Source organism: Acipenser ruthenus, chromosome 2 (genome assembly GCF_902713425.1).
Source record: "Acipenser ruthenus chromosome 2, fAciRut3.2 maternal haplotype, whole genome shotgun sequence".
Classification (NCBI taxonomy): Eukaryota; Metazoa; Chordata; class Actinopteri; order Acipenseriformes; family Acipenseridae; genus Acipenser; species Acipenser ruthenus.
The window spans coordinates 97,798,575-97,818,578 of NC_081190.1; the positions used below are offsets into that span (position 1 = coordinate 97,798,575).

The following is a 20,004-nucleotide window of genomic DNA, read 5'->3' on the forward strand; positions in this document are numbered from 1 at the left end:
GGGTGATAGTGTCCCAGGATACAAACAGAGGAGTTCTACAGGTGCTCTTTGAAGAGGTGAGTCTTGAGGAGGCGCCGGAATGTGGTCAGGGACTGGGCAGTCCTGACATCTGTAGGAAGGTCATTCCACCACTGCGGAGCAAGGGTGGAGAAGGAGCGGGCTCTGGAGGCAGGGGAGCGTAGCGGAGGTAGAGCTAGTCTTCTAGTGCAGGTGGAGCGGAGAGGTCGAGTGGGGGTGTAGGGAAAGATGAGGGTCTGGAGGTAGCTGGGTGCAGTCTGGTCAAGGCATCTGTAGGCTAGTACAAGAGTCTTGAACTGGATGCGAGCGGTGATCGGGAGCCAGTGGAGCGAGCGGAGTAGTGGAGTAGCGTGGGCGAAGCGAGGCAGAGAGAACACCAGGCGGGCAGCAGAGTTCTGGATGAGCTGGAGCGGACGGGTGGCGGACGCAGGGAGGCCAGCCAGGAGGGAGTTGCAGTAGTCTAGGCGGGAGAGTACCAGGGCCTGGACCAGGAGCTGGGTAGCATAGTTGGTGAGGAAGGGTCGGATTCTTCGGATGTTGCTCAGGAAGAATCGGCAAGTGCGTGCCACAGTGGAGATGTGCTGGGAATAAGAGAGGCAGGGGTCCAGGGTGACTCCAAGGTTCTTAGCTGAGGAAGAGGGAGAGAGTGTGGTAGATTCCAGAGGAACAGAGATAGAGAGATCAGAGGAGGGGGAGGAGGAGGGAAAGAAAAGGAGGTCAGATTTAGAGAGGTTGAGTTTGAGGTGATGCAAGTGCATCCAGGAGGAAATAGCAGACAGACAGGTAGAGATACGGGAGGAGATGGTGGAGTCAGAGGTGGGGAAGGAGAGGAAAATCTGAGTATCATCAGCATAGAAATGGTATGAGAAACCATAGGATGCGATGAGGGGGCCCAGGGAGCGGGTGTAGAGAGAGAACAGGAGAGGACCCAAGACTGACCCTTGGGGGACTCCAGTTAAGAGAGGGTGAGGTGTGGAGGTTGCTCCACGCCAGGTTACCTGGTAAGTGCGGTTGGAGAGGTAGGAGGAGAACCAGGCCAGAGCAGTGCCAGAGATCCCCAGGTCAGCAAGAGATGATAGTAGAATAGAGTGATCAACAGTGTCAAAGGCAGCAGAGAGGTCGAGGAGAATTAGGACAGAGGAGAGAGAGGCAGCTCGGGCACACTTAAGTGAGTTGGTGACAGACAGGAGGGCGGTTTCAGTGGAGTGAGCAGAGCGGAAGCCAGATTGGAGAGGGTCAAGCAGAGAGTGGTTGGACAGGAAAGCAGAGAGCTGGCGGTGTACAGTCCGCTCGAGGGTTTTGGAGAGGAAGGGTAGGAGGGAGACAGGACGGTAGCTCTGGAGGGAGGTGGGGTCGAGGGTAGGTTTTTTGAGGAGGGGAGTGATAGAGGCTTTTTTGAAGGCAGAGGGAAAGATACCAGAAACTAGAGAGGTGTTGAGGAGGGAGGAGATGAAGGGGAGTAGAGCAGGAGCAGCAGCTTGAAAGAGGTGAGTGGGGAGGGGGTCCAAGGCACACATGGTGGGTTTGTGACCCTGGAGCAGGGAGGAGAGGTCAGAGTCTGAGAGGGGCAAGAAGGTGGAGAAGGAGGGTGAGTTAGTAGGGGTTGTAGTGGGTGTAGGAGTTGGAGCGGGAGGGGGTGCGGGGGAGGGAGAGGTGTTAAAGAGTTTGCGGATATCTGAGATTTTAGAAGAGAAGAAGGAGGCAAAGTCATCAGGGGAGATAGAGGAGGGAGGAGGAGGGGGGGAGGGTTTAGGAGGGAGGAGATGAAGGGGAGTAGAGCAGGAGCAGCAGCTTGAAAGAGGTGAGTGGGGAGGGGGTCCAAGGCACACATGGTGGGTTTGTGACCCTGGAGCAGGGAGGAGAGGTCAGAGTCTGAGAGGGGCAAGAAGGTGGAGAAGGAGGGTGAGTTAGTAGGGGTTGTAGTGGGTGTAGGAGTTGGAGCGGGAGGGGGTGCGGGGGAGGGAGAGGTGTTAAAGAGTTTGCGGATATCTGAGATTTTAGAAGAGAAGAAGGAGGCAAAGTCATCAGGGGAGATAGAGGAGGGAGGAGGAGGGGGGGAGGGTTTAGGAGGTTGGAGAAGGTAGAGAATAGTTTACGTGGGTTGTTAGTGGAGGCTTGGATTACAGATTGGAAATAAGCACATTTATTATTATTATTATTATTATTTATTTCTTAGCAGACGCCCTTATCCAGGGCGACTTACAATTGTTACAAGATATCACATTATACATTATTTCACGTTATACAGATATCACATTATTTTTACATACAATTACCCATTTATACAGTTGGGTTTTTACTGGAGCAATCTAGGTAAAGTACCTTGCTCAAGGGTACAACAGCAGTGTCCCCCACTGGGGATTGAACCCACAACCCTCTGGTCAAGAGTCCAGAGCCCTAACCACTACTCCACACTGCTGCAGAGGAGAGAGTAGAGGAGAAGGAGGAGAGGAGAGTGCGGTAAAGGTCTAGGGCAGCAGGGAGTTTGGTTCTCTTCCATTTCTTTTCAGCAGATCGCAGTGTGATTCTTGCCGAGCGGAGCGCAGAGGAGAGCCAGGGATGGGGAGGGGAGGGGCGAGCAGGACGGGAGGTGAGGGGACAGAGGGAGTCGAGGGAGGAGGTGAGTGAGGAGAAGAGGGTGGAGGTAGCAGAGTCTACGGAGAGTTGTGAAAAGGAGTCGATAGGAGGGAGGTGAGAGAGAGCAGTGGAGGCAAGGACAGAGGGGGAGAGAGAGCGGAGGTTACGGCGAGAGGTGACAGTGGGGGTAGGAGGAGCAGGGAGAGGGGGGAGAGACAGAGAAAAAGAGATGAAATAGTGATCAGAGAGGTCCAGGGGGGTGACAGAGAGGGTGGAGGGGCAGCAGGCCCTGGAGAAGGTGAGGTCCAGTTGACGGCCAGCTTTGTGGGTAGGAGGGGACGGAGAGAGACAGAAGTCGAAGGAGTGCAGGAGAGGGAGGAATCCAGCAGAGTGGCTGGGGTTGGAGAGATGGATGTTGAAGTCACCCAACAGGACAGTCGGGGTAGACAGAGGGGAGGGAGGAGAGTAGATAGTCGAGTTCATCCAGAAAGTGAGTGAGAGGCCCAGGGGGGCGGTACAGAACAATGAGCAGGAGTTGACAGGGAAAGGTTAGTTGGACTGCATGAAATTCAAAGGTATTGACAGAGAGTGAGATGAGATCGGAGGGGACAGAAAAGAGTAAGGAGGGAGAGAGGAGAAGACCCGTCCCACCTCCCCGTCCAGTGAGACGCGGGGTATGGGACAGGACGTAGAGAGAGGACAGGGCAGCAGGAGTAACAGTGTTATCAGGGGACAACCAGGTTTCAGTGAGAGCAAGGAAATCGAGCGAGAGGTGGGAGGCAAAGGCAGATATGAAATCAGCTTTGTTAGCAGAAGAGTGACAGTTACTAGAAGCGCCGTGAGAAGAATTCAATATTTATGCAATATGTTTTTTTATAAATAGTATTGTTTTTATTGTATATGAATGGGGATTGTTTGTCATAACTGTGCACATTGGTAAACCTCATTATAGAAATGATGTATATTACCTCAGTCTAGATCATTTTTTTTACTCCCAATGTTCTCCCCAGTTTAAAATGCCCAATTGATATTGCTTCACCACAGCAAGCCACTTACTGATTAGAAAAAGTGAAGATCAAAGTGCAACCTCTATTCCCTTTATCAAGCCAATGTCTTCTTTTCAGCAGATGAACTAAAGGAATAGACGTTACAAACTACTTAACCCTGGAGACAGGCCCACAGTCCACCTGGATTTTATTGAACACACATATATAGGTTTTATATGTAAAAGTATACATTTTTAATTTGATTGCCCCTAAAGCACAATTAATTTATTTATTTCTCAAGTACACCTAAAAGAGAAGTACCAGACAGGAGAGGAGGGGGGCATTACCTACTGTATGCAACAGGATATCATGACCCCATTACAGGAGCAAATATCTTCAAGGCCAATGGCTTCTATTTAAAAGAAAACAGAGGACAGTTCAAGTTCGGTTAAAGATTCTTAACCACTAACAGTCTGTGAGATGACATAGGCAACATAGTGAGTCAATTTCACTTAGCATTTACTCGTTTGAACCATTTTTTCTAATTAGAAAAATAAACTGGTAATATTGCAAAACAGTTTATTGATTCAAAGGCCCCATGTGCACACCTTTGTTTAATTTTTTGTAAAACTTATCATGACCAGTTTGCTAGTGTAATAGCAGCACTGGAGTAAACACTTATTGACCTTGGCCCCTTGTGTTTATGTTTCGTTGGTTTCCATAGAAACAGTAATCTCCACATTTCAATTGTACAACTATTAACTATTAATCAGATATTAATTACTGAGTATTATTTTCTTCTACTAGTTATTGCCCCTTTTAAATGAGGCACAGGAATTGTCAGTCAGTTGGTATCTCTGCTCAAATTGAGCACAGATCACATGGTTGGGGTGCTAAGTGAAACAGGCTCTGCGATGGAATCAATTTCCCATGTATGTGGATCCACTTAACAAAAGAATCACCACAGCTGGCGCTAAATGACATCTCCCAATAATTCTGCAGTCTCAGCTGTTACTGAGACAGAGAATTAAAAGCTGACACAGCTGAAGGTGCTCCAGAAGAACAGAATGTATTAAGAGGACAGTGGAGGAGGAGTCCTGGAAATGTGATCTGCAGGCCAGCGCTGTCCACAGACACCCAGCTGAGCATCAAATGCATTTCATCAACAAAAACCGTTGTAAGAAAGACACCTATTATTATGCAAGTGCACAGTGAAAGCCACCCTAATAGATTTGTCTGAACATAGTTTAGCATATTCTCCTGAGAATATCAGGAACAGTGTAAGGGGTTATATGCTGGCATGTTCTACCAGTTTGACTTACATTTTAAGATTGTGCATATGTGGATATGCTTCATGGTGATCTACTAATGTCTTTAATTTTGAATTTATAGCCGAGACATGGGATAAATATCACTGAAAATGTTAATGAGCAGTACTGTATATAAAATCATAATAAATATGAGGAGTAAACTTTATATGCGTTTATAAGTAAATTCACAGTTTATTAACCCCATTAACCATTGGAATCATCTTCTGGTAAAATGAATCAGTTTTTAAAACTGCACACTGGTCAGATTGATATGTTACTGTTTTTTGATTCCAGGCAGACAACCAAGTCAAAAAGGGTTAAGGGCTTATTACAAGTGATCCGACATTGTTTTGTATTTAAAAGCTAGACTGCTTAACAGAGTGAACAAGTCTAAAGTAACAATTTTACTTTTACTAAACTGATAGCAAATAAAGCTACCAAAAAGCCACAGCTGTCAGCAAAGCCTGATTCTAATACAAAAGACAGCTCCAACACATTTCAGATACAAATTATATAGCTAGACTGTAAGACAGCCAAAACATATAAATCAGGAAGGTCACACTAACCATAAAAATGTAAAGATATATTCAAATACATCACCTGTGTTATAATTCTCCTTGTCTTGATTTGCATATTTCACAGACGGCTTATATTCACTTGCAAGTTACACACCAACAATTTGCAAGTTTGCCTTAAGGGTACTTTTATATTTATACTGGCAAAGAAGTTTTGAAAAGAGGTCTTGTATCTGCTAAGGTTTAGCACATGCCAGGAAGTCAACCACTTCATAATCAAGAAAACATTTTAACTGTAAACTGTAAGAACTTAGTGTGGATATCTCAGTGACTTAATAGTCTTCTCCTAAAAAGTTTCTGGTTCTACCAAAACCCTGATTTGTAGTTAGAATCTCAAATGGATACCTGGCATGGACAGACAAAAGAATTAGCACACTACACTTATTATATCATACTTCAAGGTAACAGATTAAGGACAAGCATTTAGTAAGCTAAAAACACAATTTCTAGTAACTTAACAAATAATATTTATAAAAAAACAAACAAACTTATTTATTTTAAATTCATTCATGCACCCCTGCTTTAGTATTGTGTGTGTTCTCCTTTTACTTTTATTGTGGCTTTTTATTACATTCATGATAATTCTTAACCTGTATGTTATATCTTTTTGGTGAAATCTGGGCCTATTCTGTCTTGCATATTTCCTTCAGCTCAGACAGATTGGATACACAATGCTTGGGTAGAGCCTTTTTTTTTTTTGGATCAGTCCAAAGCATTTCTGTTGGATTGAGATCTGGTGATTGTGAAGGCTTTCATCTTCATTTTCTTCAACAATTCCAGAGTTGACTTAGACGTATTATTATTATTATTATTATTATTATTATTATTATTATTATTATTATTATTATTATTATTATTTATTTATTTCTTAGCAGACACCCTTATCCATGGCAACTTACAATTGTTACAAGATATCACATTATTTTTACATACAATTACCCATTTATACAGTTGGGTTTTTACTGGAGCAAGCTAGGTAAAGTACCTTGCTGAAGGGTACAGCAGCAGTGTCCCCCACCTGGGATCGAACCCATGACCCTCCAGTCAAGAGTCCAGAGCACGTATGCTTTGGTCATGTTGGAAGATACACCGTCTGCCAATCAGCCTACGAGCAGATGGTATCATTGTACTTTGTAGAATACAATACAATACATGGCTACATTCATTTGATTTTCAATCACAAGAGTGTCTCCAGTCCCTGAACTGGTAAAACAGTCCCATATCATGATCGAACCACTTCCATGTTCACCTTTAGGTAAGAGGTTTTCTTCATTGAAGGCTTTTGTTTTTTTTTTCTCCAAAGATACTGTGGTCCATTTTTGTTCCAGAGAATTGTGATAAGGAATACTTCAGATTCCTGTTCATATTTCTTGACAGTTTGTTTCCTGAATTTTCTTTCAAAGTGGTTTGCAGTGAGGTCTACCTGCATACAACTCTTCTGTGTTCTGTGTCCTTCGTACAGTTCTTTCCTGCCCTATTATGTCTGGTGCTTCTAAATCTTTCTGTAAGTCCTCGGTTGTTAATCTTGGATTTTGTTTAGCTGCTCGGACGATTCTCCTACGTGCTGTACATGTAACTGTGGCCACTTCTTTCAATTGTTTCAGTTGAATTTGTTCTGTGGTACTTCTTGATTTTGCTCCGATTGTGGATTTTGGTATTCCATATTTCTTTGATAATGTTCTGTAGTCATTTCCTTTGTTGTAGTTTGCTAGTGCTTTTCTTAAACGTGAATCCAACTCCTTTGTCTTGCACATCATCTACTGTAAAATGTTCTTTTTTAACAGATGTTAGAAACAATGACTTATTTTTCTGGCTATTGACTTTATAATGCAGCATAGTTACTGTGTAATGGTTTTCAATCAATTAATATATATTTTTAATTAGTTCAATTTTGTGCAAAGTACAACACCCAAAATAGGCAAGAAGAGATTAACACAAATTTACTGTGTAACTTTTAATGTGCCAATACTTTTGTAGTGAACACATTTTTATAACAACTGTTTGTTAAACTACCAGACATTGTGTATTTGGTCTTTGTCATATTAATTCTTGGCCAATGTTCACTAAATGCTTGTATTTAACCCGAGAGAATACACAATAAAAGCATGTTAATAACTCAATTACAAATAACATGTAAGGAAAATATAGTTGCACTTTAATGTTGCCTTCTGCGCAAACCATATTTAAAAGAACAAGTACTGTAGCTTCAAATGTCATTTTATGTACCTGCTGCTTCAATGTTGAGTTAGTGTCATCATTCTCTAAATGTGACTTTACTTGGTTTTAAACTTGAGGTCCTATGTGCAGACACTGAACAGCCTTCTTCATTCCTTTCAAGTGATATGACAATGTCACCTCTCCACTCTGCAGCCCCACTTTTGTCTACTTGACTGAGAAACTGTGTTGGTTTGCATAAAGTGTTATACAGTAACTACAGGGTATTTTGAGATCAAGAAATACATTAACAGTATCAGAACTTTTACTTTTGGATACACAAAAGTGACTTCCAAATTTCATTTATTAATATTTATATTAGTAAAATGCATATTAGTATTGGTCGACATTGTCTATACCTTTTAGGATTTTGCTGAACTTAAGAATACTTTAATACCAAAGGGTCACTGTATTAAATTCCAAGTTTTGTAACTTCAATAGGCATTTTTCTCCTTTCATATAAAAAACCTGGTGATATCAATTTATTGAATAAGGAAGAAGGGGTTAAAGCAAAGGCACTTGACAAAAAAAAAAAAAGGAACTCCTGAGGGCTTTATAAATAACAATACATTCATAGGCACGCTACCTTTGTTTCTGCTTGCATCAGAATCCAGACAATAGGACAGAGAGAGGGTGGAACAGTTGCTGAAGCAGCTCTCTTTTCCTGGTTTTTATATGGGTTCCCCTCCTTCTCTGGGTCTGGAAGGCATTTGTCTTTAAGTCCTGTCCCCAATTCCTTGCACAACACTTTATAAAACAAGGGAGAAAGAGAACAGTTTAAAAACAGCACAAATATAGTATACGGTGCAACATTTGTACCTGTATTTTATAAGTTAGCCATGATCTTGTGGCTTCTGTTTAATGATTATACTGTATTTGTATGTAGAATCATTAAACAGACTCAGTAATCTTTAATCAAACCAAACTGACTTTTAATTCACTAACACACAAAACAAAGTTTGTGTGAAAAAAAAAAATGAAATTCCAGAAGTTACAAATGCTCATCTTTTATGAAAAATAGCCGTCTTCAAGATCCAGAAAGCTGAATCATAACTGTTACAATGCTGCCCTCTACAGTATAAAGTATTTTTTACTGTTGCTAAAATTACCTTGATCATGGAAAGCAGCCAAAAGGTCTCTTCTTACTTCATCACACTCCTTGGACATCAGTGCTGAAATACATGTAACGAGAATACATATTAGCCTGCAACTAAAGACCACAGTTTTAGCGCTTCATCGGCATTTAAATATATTATTTCCTTTTTTTTGTACTTACCTTTCCTGCATCCAGTGCGCAATTCTTTCACAAGAAATTCCAGTTGGTCTTTGCACTGTTCAAGCTTCCAAGAATACCATCACACTTGTGCTGATAAAAGAGATTCAAGAGCTGCACCAAAATCATTCCATAGCATAGTTCTATTTTGGGGAAAAAAGCTCATTTGATTTCCAAATTTGTGGAGTCTTGCCACTGAACTGATTTGTGTGTTGTCGTATTTTTAGCACTTGGTATCTCTCCTTCTCTGCTGAATTCTAGATCTTTACCCGTATCACTTACTGCCTTCTGGATTTGGCTTTCCAGGGATTTTTCAGGTTTACAATCTACATGCTGTTGAGGTTTATCGAGTTTTTGCCTGTTTAGAACATGGCTCAGAGTTTCTGTAGAAGAGACCAACGCATCAAGGACTTTATCCATGAACTCTTTGTCCTTTTAAAATCTCTAACCTCTCTCCAGGTTTTGGTCTGGACAAGCCAGGATTTTGATGTATTTTGAAGAAAAGGCACTTTCACATTCTCCCATACCAGGCACTTACATTGGAAAGAAAACTGTTTTGATTAATGACCCAGTGACATAATGTATTAGCTGCCAATTGCCCCCTTTGTTTCGATAAAATCCTCAGAACCCTTACAACAGGGAAGGATTTAAAGTCCCCTTTCCTTTTGTTCATGGAAACAATGTTTTTCTGTCTGAGCAACAGCAGTTCTGATTCAATACCTCCCTGGCTCTCAGATTTCTGCAGTTCATAATATGTGTTTCATGCTGGTATCAGACTCAATGTAATTAAATATTTCAGTTCCTCTGAAGATGTCTTCTGTCGACTCCAAAGACACATCAACAGGCTTTGCAAGAGCTAAAACATTGAGAACTGTGTTAATGTATTTCTCTAGTAAAATAATGGCTTGAACCCCCAACAAGTTTAAAGCAGCAGTGTGGAGTAGTGGTTAGGGCTCTGGACTCTTGACCGGAGGGTCGTGGGTTCAATCCCAGGTGGGGGACATTGCTGCTGTACCCTTGAGCAAGGTACTTTACCTAGATTGCTCCAGTAAAAACCCAACTGTATAAACGGGTAATTGTATGTAAAAATAATGTGGTATCTTGTAACAATTGGAAGTCGTCCTGGATAAGGGCATCTGCTAAATAATAATTTCGAAAGTCTGCTTCATACTTCCAAGACTTTTCTGTTGCAACAAGAACAGCTATTCACAAAGACAGCTAATCTTATATTCCGTACATATCCATGCACTATCAGTCTAGTTTCTCTCTATTTAACAACTTCACCAAGTAACTTGGATAATCCATCAACAGTCCAAAGCACCTTTGACCATTGTTCCATAGTCCAATTTCTGTGTTCTTGTGCATATTTTAGCCTTTCAGTCTTGTTCCCCTTTCTTAACAGAGGTATTCTTACTGCAAAACACCCTTTAAGTCCTGATTTCAAGAGTGACCTCCGTACTGTTGATTTGATGGAGGACACCTGTGCCTTCTGGCAGTTCTTTTGTCAATTCAACACTTATCTTCTTTCTATTCCTTAAGGATATTATCTTCAAGTATTGCTCATCCTTGTTAGACAGCTTTTTAGGTCTTCCAGTCCTAGGCTTGTCAATTACAGATGTTTCTCTGTACTTGTTGATTATGCTTTGGATACACCTTGAAATTGAGTGATGCAAACTATTTAACACAATGTTTTTTTTCCTTCATTATGCAAGTCAAGGTTGTTATAATAGTAGATAACACTAGTGGAGGCTTTGAGTAAATTGTTGATGCTCATAATGCACCAGAGTAGAAAAATGCAACATGTCTGAAGACTTTTGCACAGCAGTGTACATCGATATAAATGCTGGATAATCAATTCAATAATTACATTTTTGTAACGCACATAGTTAATAACATTATTTAAGTTTATCAGCGAAACTGCACCGAACGCGCTGCCTTGCTATTTACAGTATTTCTGCCAGACAAGCAGTGGGCTTGCTCTTCTTCTCCTGCTCGTGTTAACTAGCATCTGACTTGCTGGTCCCATTCTACCAGAGAATCAGTTTTGAAAATGCTTTGTAAGTACACCCCTCTCTGTGTTCGACGTAAACAACAAAACAAACCAAAAAAAGCACACCGCCTTGAATCCAGAGCAGGACGACAGGCTTGTATTCCCGGCAAACAGCCTGTAAATAAACTGTGCACATTGAAGAAGGACTGTATATAGTTTGTGCTTCTTTGGAGTTTCAAAATGAACTCTTACATAATGAATATTTAACAATATTCAATAATGTTAAAAAAATAAATACAAAAAAATCAGTGATGTAAAATGCAATTTTGGAGTAATGATCAGCTTGACCTATAGAGGGTGTTATGGTAAGTAAATTAATTTCTTTGTATTATTATTATGATGATGATGACGATTGTTTTAGGCAGGGATTTCCGCATTGTGTGTTTCACAGATAGTGAAGGTTAGGTGGTACAGCATTAACAAGATGCAATGTGTGATGCTGCAGCTGTCATTGAAGAGAAAAAAAAAAAGGTTTTCATAAACACGTGTATTTTATATAGATTACATTCCAAAGTACTGTAATGTGTCTGGAATATATATTTTAGTAACACTCCTGTAGTATGTTAAACTTCTCCTGACGCTACCAAGGCACAAATACCCATCGCATTTAATTGTTGTGCACAAACTTTTACTTACAACAGAAATTATATTAAAATAATCAAGTCGCGGGGAGAGGAATGGAGCGAAAATGTATGTGGGCGGTACAATTATCGATATTTATTCGATTTTGTGTGCCCAATTAATCAATTGCTATTTGGAGGCTTAAATGTCAGCCCTAATTCACAGTATATAGAATAATTTCTTGCCCAAGTGTCCATGCAAACAATTCTGAAGCCTTAGCCAATTAGAGACCATGGACTGTTAGTCCTACTGTATGTCCATATCAAGCATCGACAGGATCACAACTGTACAAACATTTACCTACACCATATTCCCTTTGGGGATAATAAAGCGGTCTACATTTAATGCCACATTTTACGTGGATTGCATTTGATTACAGCAGATAAATTTGATATACTTATTTATTGTATTGTTACAGCTATTTGTCAGCAAAATAAACAAAAAACATGAAACACAGGAATATTCCGAAATGATATGCAGTTACTCACTTGTTCAAAATATTAGAGCACTCTACACTCATTCAAACATTTACAATAAAAGAGCTGTGCTTGTTGAACAAAAACACATTATATACATGTACACAAGACATTTTTCCAAAAAAACAAACACAAAAAAATAAGAGTTGCTAAAAACTTCCAAGTAATCAGATACTAATCATCTAATAATGATTAAAAAAAAAAAAACAAGTAATAAATCAGCCAAGACAGCAATAAGGTGCTGCCAGCAGTGTAAACAGACCAGCGTTTTATTCTGCCTCCCACCACAAAATACTTGTCTTCGTCATGTCTTTGTTTTTTGTTTTGATAAACTGGAACAGTACATATTAACACACATTCTGAATGTCTGTCTGTTAATGTGTACTGCTTGTATAATATGGAAGGGAGAAACACTGGGGGCGAAAACATTCATACTGTAGAAACAGGACATTATTTTGACAAGCTGGGCCATATACAGGCAGCAATCAATCGTCATTTCTAAAAATAAAAAGGCCATGAGAAAAAAATAATAAAAAACGTATTAATACAGAAATTGAATCAGTGCACATTACTTTTTTTTTTTTGTTAGGGTTCGAACAATTTTTTTTTTTGTTAGGGTCCGAACAAACAAAGTTCCACAAATTATGTTTGACGTGTTTACAACTCTAAACATACATGTATAAAAGTATATACTATACACAGATAACAGCATCAAAACAATAACCAAACCAAATAACCAAGGAAGATTATGCAAAAATGTCCCCTCCTCCCTCCCAATGACTGTATGGAACACTTGCTGCATTTAAGATTAATTTGAGTTCACAGATTTCCAGAACTCAATCCACATAGATCTACAATCTGAAAAACATATATCTTTGTTTTTTTGAAATGGCAAGAGGAAAGCATTTGAAGTGTCATCTGTTAAGATCACAGATCTTGACTTGTTCCCTCACACTTTCAGCTGGTTTCACAACCCAGATTAGCACTTGTCATGGACTACCTAGCAAGTTAGTACAAGACTAGTGAAACCAGCTGCTCCGTCTATCAAAATATGCATAATTTATAACTTTATACAACATTAGATTCTGTAGAACTTTGGAAAACAAAGGACTGCATTTTTTAATAATGCTGTTAAAGTCAGACAAAAAACATCATATCAAAAGAATGTATTACAAAAATAATTTTCAACATAAATGGCCAACACTATTAAATAAAGCACAAGTTTGAGTGTTGGCTTAACTGGCTTTCATCAGCCCTGCTGGTATTAAAATACAGCCCGAAGACTCACACTGCAGACTTTAAATTTCCAGTCTTTATAATTTAAGTTTTAAAAAATAAAATCCTGATGTCTTTGACTTAGGCATTTATTCTAGAAATAAATGAAATTAAATTTGTACTGTAATTTTAACCCCATCCCCAATCCAACCCCCATTGCCAAAGGTCTTTAAGAAGTTAAGCTACAATGGATCTTTCCCAATAAAATCTCTCCTGGATCGGCACATTATGAAGCAGCAAGCCAGCTGCTGTCAAGCGCTTCAGCCAAGCACGACTCCAAGTCAAACCCTGCTTCCATTTGAGCATCCATGCGCCTCATCATCTTGTTTGGAGTGCCACTACAAGAATCCTAAAAATCAACGAGGACACAAAAGACCGTCAATAATAGGAAGAAAAAAAAAAAGAAAAACACATGTCCAGCTATACACAGCCATGCTCCACTGCACACCCATGTCTGTTTTTTTGCATTCAGTAACCTCTGTGGTAAAATGTGGTGCACATTTTCCACTGGAGAAATAGCTTAGTCAAAGGAAGAAGAAAATCAACGCAGTTTTTGCAACGTACCATTAGTGTTTCTGCAGCTGCCATTATATAAAAATGATGCATTAATGATGAGCAGTTTCTAAAATATAACAAGCTGTATACAATTTCTGGAAAAAGTATAATGTTGTGCAGTGTTAAATAAAGTCATCATGGCTGTTACTTAAAATACTGGAATTTTCATCAACAGTGGTAAATTATTCAATCAAATATCGCCTTAGATTGTCAAAAGCAATTTGGTGTTTTACATTCTGGAGAGTTGTTTCACCATTCTGTTAAATAATTTTGCGCATGTCTTGAATATTATTCGTAGATTTGGAGTTAATTTCCATTGTTATGCTGACGATACCAAATTATATCTCTCTGTCAAACAGGCTGACACCTCTGCTGCAAATATTTTGAATACTTGTCTTGCTGACATGAAAAATTGGATGTTTAAAAATATTTTAATGTTAAACTGAAATAAAACAGGAGGTGATGATTCTAGGATCTCGGAAACAACAAAATATACATGTCTGATTTTGTCCTTGACGGCTTCTCTCCTGAATTTAGAGTGGAAATGAGAAACTTAAGACCCAGATCTTTCTTTTGAACCACACATTAAAAACGTTACCAACATCTTTCATCTGAGAAATATCGCCACTTTGAAAAGCATTCTTTCCCAATCAGATGCTGAGAAACTGATGCATGCTTTTGTATCTTCAAGGATTGATTACTGTAATGCTCTATTTGCTGGTACTCGTAGTCATGTTATTTCTCATCTGCAACTTGTACAAAATGCTGCTGCTAGTTTTAACTGGGCCTAGGAGACAAAAACACATTACCCCTGTGCTCGTATCTTTGCACTGGGTTCCTGTCCAGTTTAGGATAGATTTTAAGGGCTGCTTTTAACCTATAAGGTTTTAAAATGGCCTTGCCCTATCTTACTTAAAATTATCATTTAACCTCATATGTTCCTAGACGCTCACTTCGATCACAGGATACCTGGTAACTTGCAGGTGGCAGAGCACTCCGTTATAAAGTCCCTCAATTATGGAATGACCTGCCTAGCCCTGTAAGGAAAGCTCCCACTATTGCTGCTTTTAAAACTAGATTAAAAACACATTTTTATAATCTATTTTATATATCTTAATGTTTTCTTACCTTTCATCTTGTTTTATTCTGTTCATTTTACTGCTTATTATTACTTTTAGTAATATTTATTAATGTTTTTATACCTGTAAAGCTATATCTATCGTGAAAGGCGCTACATACAAAATAAAGACTGACTGATTGAAATAAGTTTGTGAGAATACACCTCACTTTATAGCCACATTAGAGCAGGGGGATTAATACAACGTGGTCTGAAAACTATTTTCCTGTAATTAACTTACCTCTGGTGTTGTTGCAGGAGTTTTGCCCACATTCAAAGACTGGGAACTTGTCCCCGATTCTGTTGAACTGCTGGCCCCAGACTCAACTTCCATGATGTCCTCCAGATCAATCTCTTGACTAATAGAATTTAAAAATAACTTATTATTGATGGTGCATGGACAACATAGATGATACTCTATGAACACTCAAGAGTATGTGGGTATTCTTAGAATGTGGATGGCTGTGTGACCGACAAGCCCCCAAAGATTTAATTCTAAATCTTTTTACAAAAAACGGCAGAGCTACATTTTAAATCTGATTTCAGGCATGTGTTCTAGTAAGTGGAATTATATGTGTACTAAGAACCAAAACCTTATTACATACATAATCTCTCCCAGACTGATTATGTATGTAAACCTACATTGCTTGCAAGTCACTGCCTTCCTCTGCTGGTGGATCCCAAGCATGTAGAGCAACCCTCCAGATTCGTATCTGCTGGTCCCAAGACCTCCTGCTGTATTTTTTAAATTTATTGGGTGTCCTAGGATGAACGTCTGCCTGACGAAGAGGTCTATAGAGAGAGAAGAAAAACAAAAATAGGTTTTACTTGTTTAACCCTTTGCGGTCCTATGTCGGACCTGGTCCGACACTGCAATTATTCCTATCCGGTCCAATGTCGGACCCTGTCCGACACCATCAAAAAGACGCAAAAAAACGGGTTTCTAGTCGTTTTTTCTCCGGAAATGGCCGAGAAAACCATTCAATGGCCGAGTGGGAGCGAGAGGAGCCGAGACAAGCCGGAAAAAAAAAAGGGCGTATCTCATGATTAGTCATACTTGCCCCTGGCATCAGATAACGGCGGCCATAAGGAAACAAGCTGGCTGTAACTGCATCAGCGCTCAGAGAATATCAGACATTTGCAGAGCTTTTTTGAGATGTTATAGTAATAAAATAATGACTTGGATTGCATTATTGAGGCGTTTGGCGATAAAACGAGTGATCAGGAGATGACTGATCGGTATGTACGACTATTATTATTATTATTATTTATTTCTTAGCATATGTGAAAGCTATAGTGAACGAAAGGGTGGGGCAGGGCTGGAGATGCCTAGTGAGTGCTTTGTTGATATGCAGGGCCTTTTAAACCTGTTTGACTATGGAAAAAAAAATACTTTTAAACAGTGTGTCTAAAATTAACTGTGCGTGTGAAAATAAATTGGACCTAATGCGCCTGACACGCACGTAATAAATGGACTGCAAAGGGTTAAAATTGAAGTTTTTAAAAGCTTTGACAGTCTCGCCTTGTAAACACCTTCAGTACATAATATGTAAACATGCTTCATGCTTTTGTTTAAAAAAAAAAGTGTACAGCAAGATTTACTATAGTTTACATGTACTTACTTTGGAACATCCTTGATGTAGCGATCATAAGCAATAGTATTTTTCCCATAGTTTATCTGCTTCTGTCTTCTCATAAGGACTCCTTCATCCGTTTCCAGTTCAGTAGGTACAGGTGAATCTCTAGAATCAGAGCTAAGAAAAGTAACACATTAAAAGTAAGCAAATTCAAAATTAATCATATTTAAACTGTGTGTATTAATTCAAGCCAAACAAACTAAACCAATTTAACAATTGCAGTATTTGGATTTATTTCTTTAGGGCATGCAGGTCGTCAATATATCTTCAGATAACAGCGAAAATAACGATCAGACACCCTAAACATCGATGTCCATGGCCAAAATTGTTTAACTTTATGCTGGTGCTTATATTTTGCACAGTAAAGAACAGCTATGGTGCTTGTCTCCACCAGTGTACACAACACTAATGACTAATGCTAGCATTCTAGCACAACAGACTTCAAATATCCACAGTTAACAGTTACTGTGCTGTATTCTGTTATGCATTTTATAAATTACAATATTCCACAATCAGGAAATGAAAAGAAAACTTGGGAAATTGTCAAAACAGAAAGAAAAGGCGAAAAAAAATGCAGCAACCAAAGTAAATCTCCAACACTGGGATTTAAAGACAAGCGATGAGATTCTCCAAGCCCCCACCTTTCCCATGCTAGTGATTAATGCCACCTGATAATGCAGTAAAAAAGTACATCCTCCCATCCCCACGACAGGATGACACAGCAGACAAGTAATATCTCATGATCACAAACAGCGAGTGGATGGGGAGAGCGTTTACATTGCCTGAGCTCCTGCCAGTTTCAGTCGGTATTGAATGAATGCCATTATCATGTTAATGTTTTCTATTTTATACCTTCCCGAGGAGGTTGTCCATTCTCTTTCGTTAAAGTCATTAACCAAGATTCTTCTCCTGTACCTGCAAGCATGAAGGTAAGTAAAAGTAATAAATCAACACATTCCAGGAAAATCAGATAACCAGTTTGTTTAATAAAAAATAAACTACTGTAGTTATTGTATAAACTATGTAGTTATTGCAGTACTACCTGCCAAGGTATAGCACTTGTTTTTCACAAAAGTTAAAACTTGCAACAAAGCGAGAAGAGGGAGGGGTAATCTGACCAAAAACATTTCACCTGTACAAAAACAGTAAAAGGTAGAATAAAGGGGTCAGTCCTGTGTAATCTACAAAGCGGCTTGTTAATGTGTGTGTATGTAAAGGTTTAGCTTGGTCAGCCAATTAACATGAACCTGTTCCCACCTTTTAACTTTAATTTGTGCTTTGCCAGAACACCCTTGTGCACAAGGCTTTAGTTGCACCTGACTCCTGGATAAATAGTGTGGGATTTGCATGACTAACCTCTGCATATCTCTCCTGACGTTTGTTCGTAATTCTTCTTGTTCCACGGCACTGCCCCAGTCTGTACACCTGCTAGTGGGTCCATCTCCCTCAGGGGTTGTAAAACTAGAGAAGAAAAGACAGCAATAAAATACATTGATAAATGCCTATCCATATGGTGTAACTTGCATGTTGACCATCACGCAAGTCACTTTTGAATTGACATTTAAGTAATAGATACATGTCCATTAGTAACTGATACATAGATATATTTCATTAAACAAAGCTAACTATCACTAGAACAGGGAACTCTGGCACATTAAAATAAAGATGTATATTGTACTTTATTAATAAGCTTTGCCAGCCGTTTTGATATTGAGAACAACAACCAATTAAATTGCTCAATGTTCGGGGAAAAAAAACACCGGCTGTTGCTTTAAACGTACTGATTGTATAGGCTTCGGATTCATATTGATCTAAAATAAAAAATACTGTACAACACTAAAGTTCTAGGGGAAAAAAAGCGTGTACACTACTATACCAATATTTGTAGTGCCAACACTGGGTCATTCAGCACATCCCATCTCAGGTTCTCTTACCTAGATGGTCTGTTGTCCGAGTATCTGCGACTGTGCTTCTGGAGCTCTTCATCACCAAACACAGTGGACTCGGTATCTCCGTGTTGTCTCAGCTTCCCGTCTGCTCCGCGCTTCCTGCCCTGCCGACTCCTGTCATACAATGTATTGTTAAGTTCACCCATAAATTATTTAAAAAGTCATGTAGTATTACCAGATGCGTGTTCCCTAGCATACTGTATGTATAAACCTCGAACACGTATTATTTGAACATGTATTTCCCTCATAATTTCATTAACATATACGTCGGTGTTCCCAACAGTACCTAACAAATAAAAAGTGTCATTCGATTACGTGCAAATTATAATGTTCGGGTCCCAGGTTCCGATGTTGTTAACGAAATGAATGCACCCCAATAACCCGTTTGACTTCGCGCCAGTGGCCATTTTGTAATATGTGGTAAACACCACTGCTCTGGGTACTGTACTACTAGTCTTACTAGCCTTTGCCTTTATTTTAAAAGGAGAAACTGAGTATTTAACGTATTTGATTCCCCCCTCCCTCCGGTTAGTAGTCAGTCACGTACACCGACACAAATATCACAACCAATCCTCATTTGTTAATTCTGCAAACTAACACAAACAGCCAAAAATCAGACACCAGTTATACTATTTTGGGGTCTATACAATACAATCAGTACCATTTTTCGTTCAGGATATACTGAAAACTTGAAACCCCCAGAGCATTCTGAAGCGTTAAAATGAATAAACCAAAACCTATTTTATAACACTCATTTTCAGCAATTTGCCACAATGAGTTTCGTAATTCCATGAATGGGCTCAAGCTGTTTTTGGAAAAACCGAGGGCAGCCCTGTTTTTAACAAAGCAAAATAAACAAGTTTACAAATTCTTTAGTCATTGTTTTTAAGGATGTATTAAAAATCACAACATTTCCTGCAGCGCATACAACAACTGGTTACCGAAATATTTCTTTACATATTTTTTTTTCAGTCACCGCACCGCAGTGTAAAATGTAAATATATAATCCGCTAAACGTGCTTTGTGTTATAATTACCTGACATCATCTTGTTCGGACGGGCTTGAATTGTGCCTGAAAGACATATCGATCAACAGAGAGCAGACTAAAACCGAAGCACCCACACAGATCAGTTAAAGACAATGAACAAAAAAAAAATCCCTCCAACTCAAGACAAATCATTTTAATACAACGCGCCAAGGAGACAGCGGGTGCGTGGACAGTACCATAGCACTGTTTGGTAAAGGGGGAGTTATTATTTTATTTAATAGGTAGAATCCATTGGGAAATATATATTGCACACGCCACAGCAAATAGAGTACCCAGTAAAAACTGTTAATTATATTTAATTAGGAGAAAATGTTTTAAATTAT

At 39.4% G+C, this 20,004-nt stretch overlaps 1 protein-coding gene across 1 annotated transcript; it reads right to left on the reverse strand.

Annotated features, from left to right (window-relative positions):
- Positions 1–12,011: 12,011 nt before the first annotated feature.
- Positions 12,012–19,847, reverse strand: LOC117408823 (histone RNA hairpin-binding protein-like). Its single transcript, XM_034014156.3, has 8 exons — positions 19,670–19,847; positions 18,619–18,747; positions 18,041–18,145; positions 17,537–17,599; positions 16,670–16,801; positions 15,690–15,839; positions 15,289–15,406; positions 12,012–13,724 (listed from the first exon to the last, which is right to left on the reverse strand). Exons 1-8 carry the CDS (start codon positions 19,714–19,716, stop codon positions 13,602–13,604), a joined length of 867 nt encoding a protein of 288 aa, XP_033870047.1. The 5' UTR covers positions 19,717–19,847; the 3' UTR covers positions 12,012–13,601.
- Between the last annotated feature and the right edge of the window lie 157 nt (positions 19,848–20,004).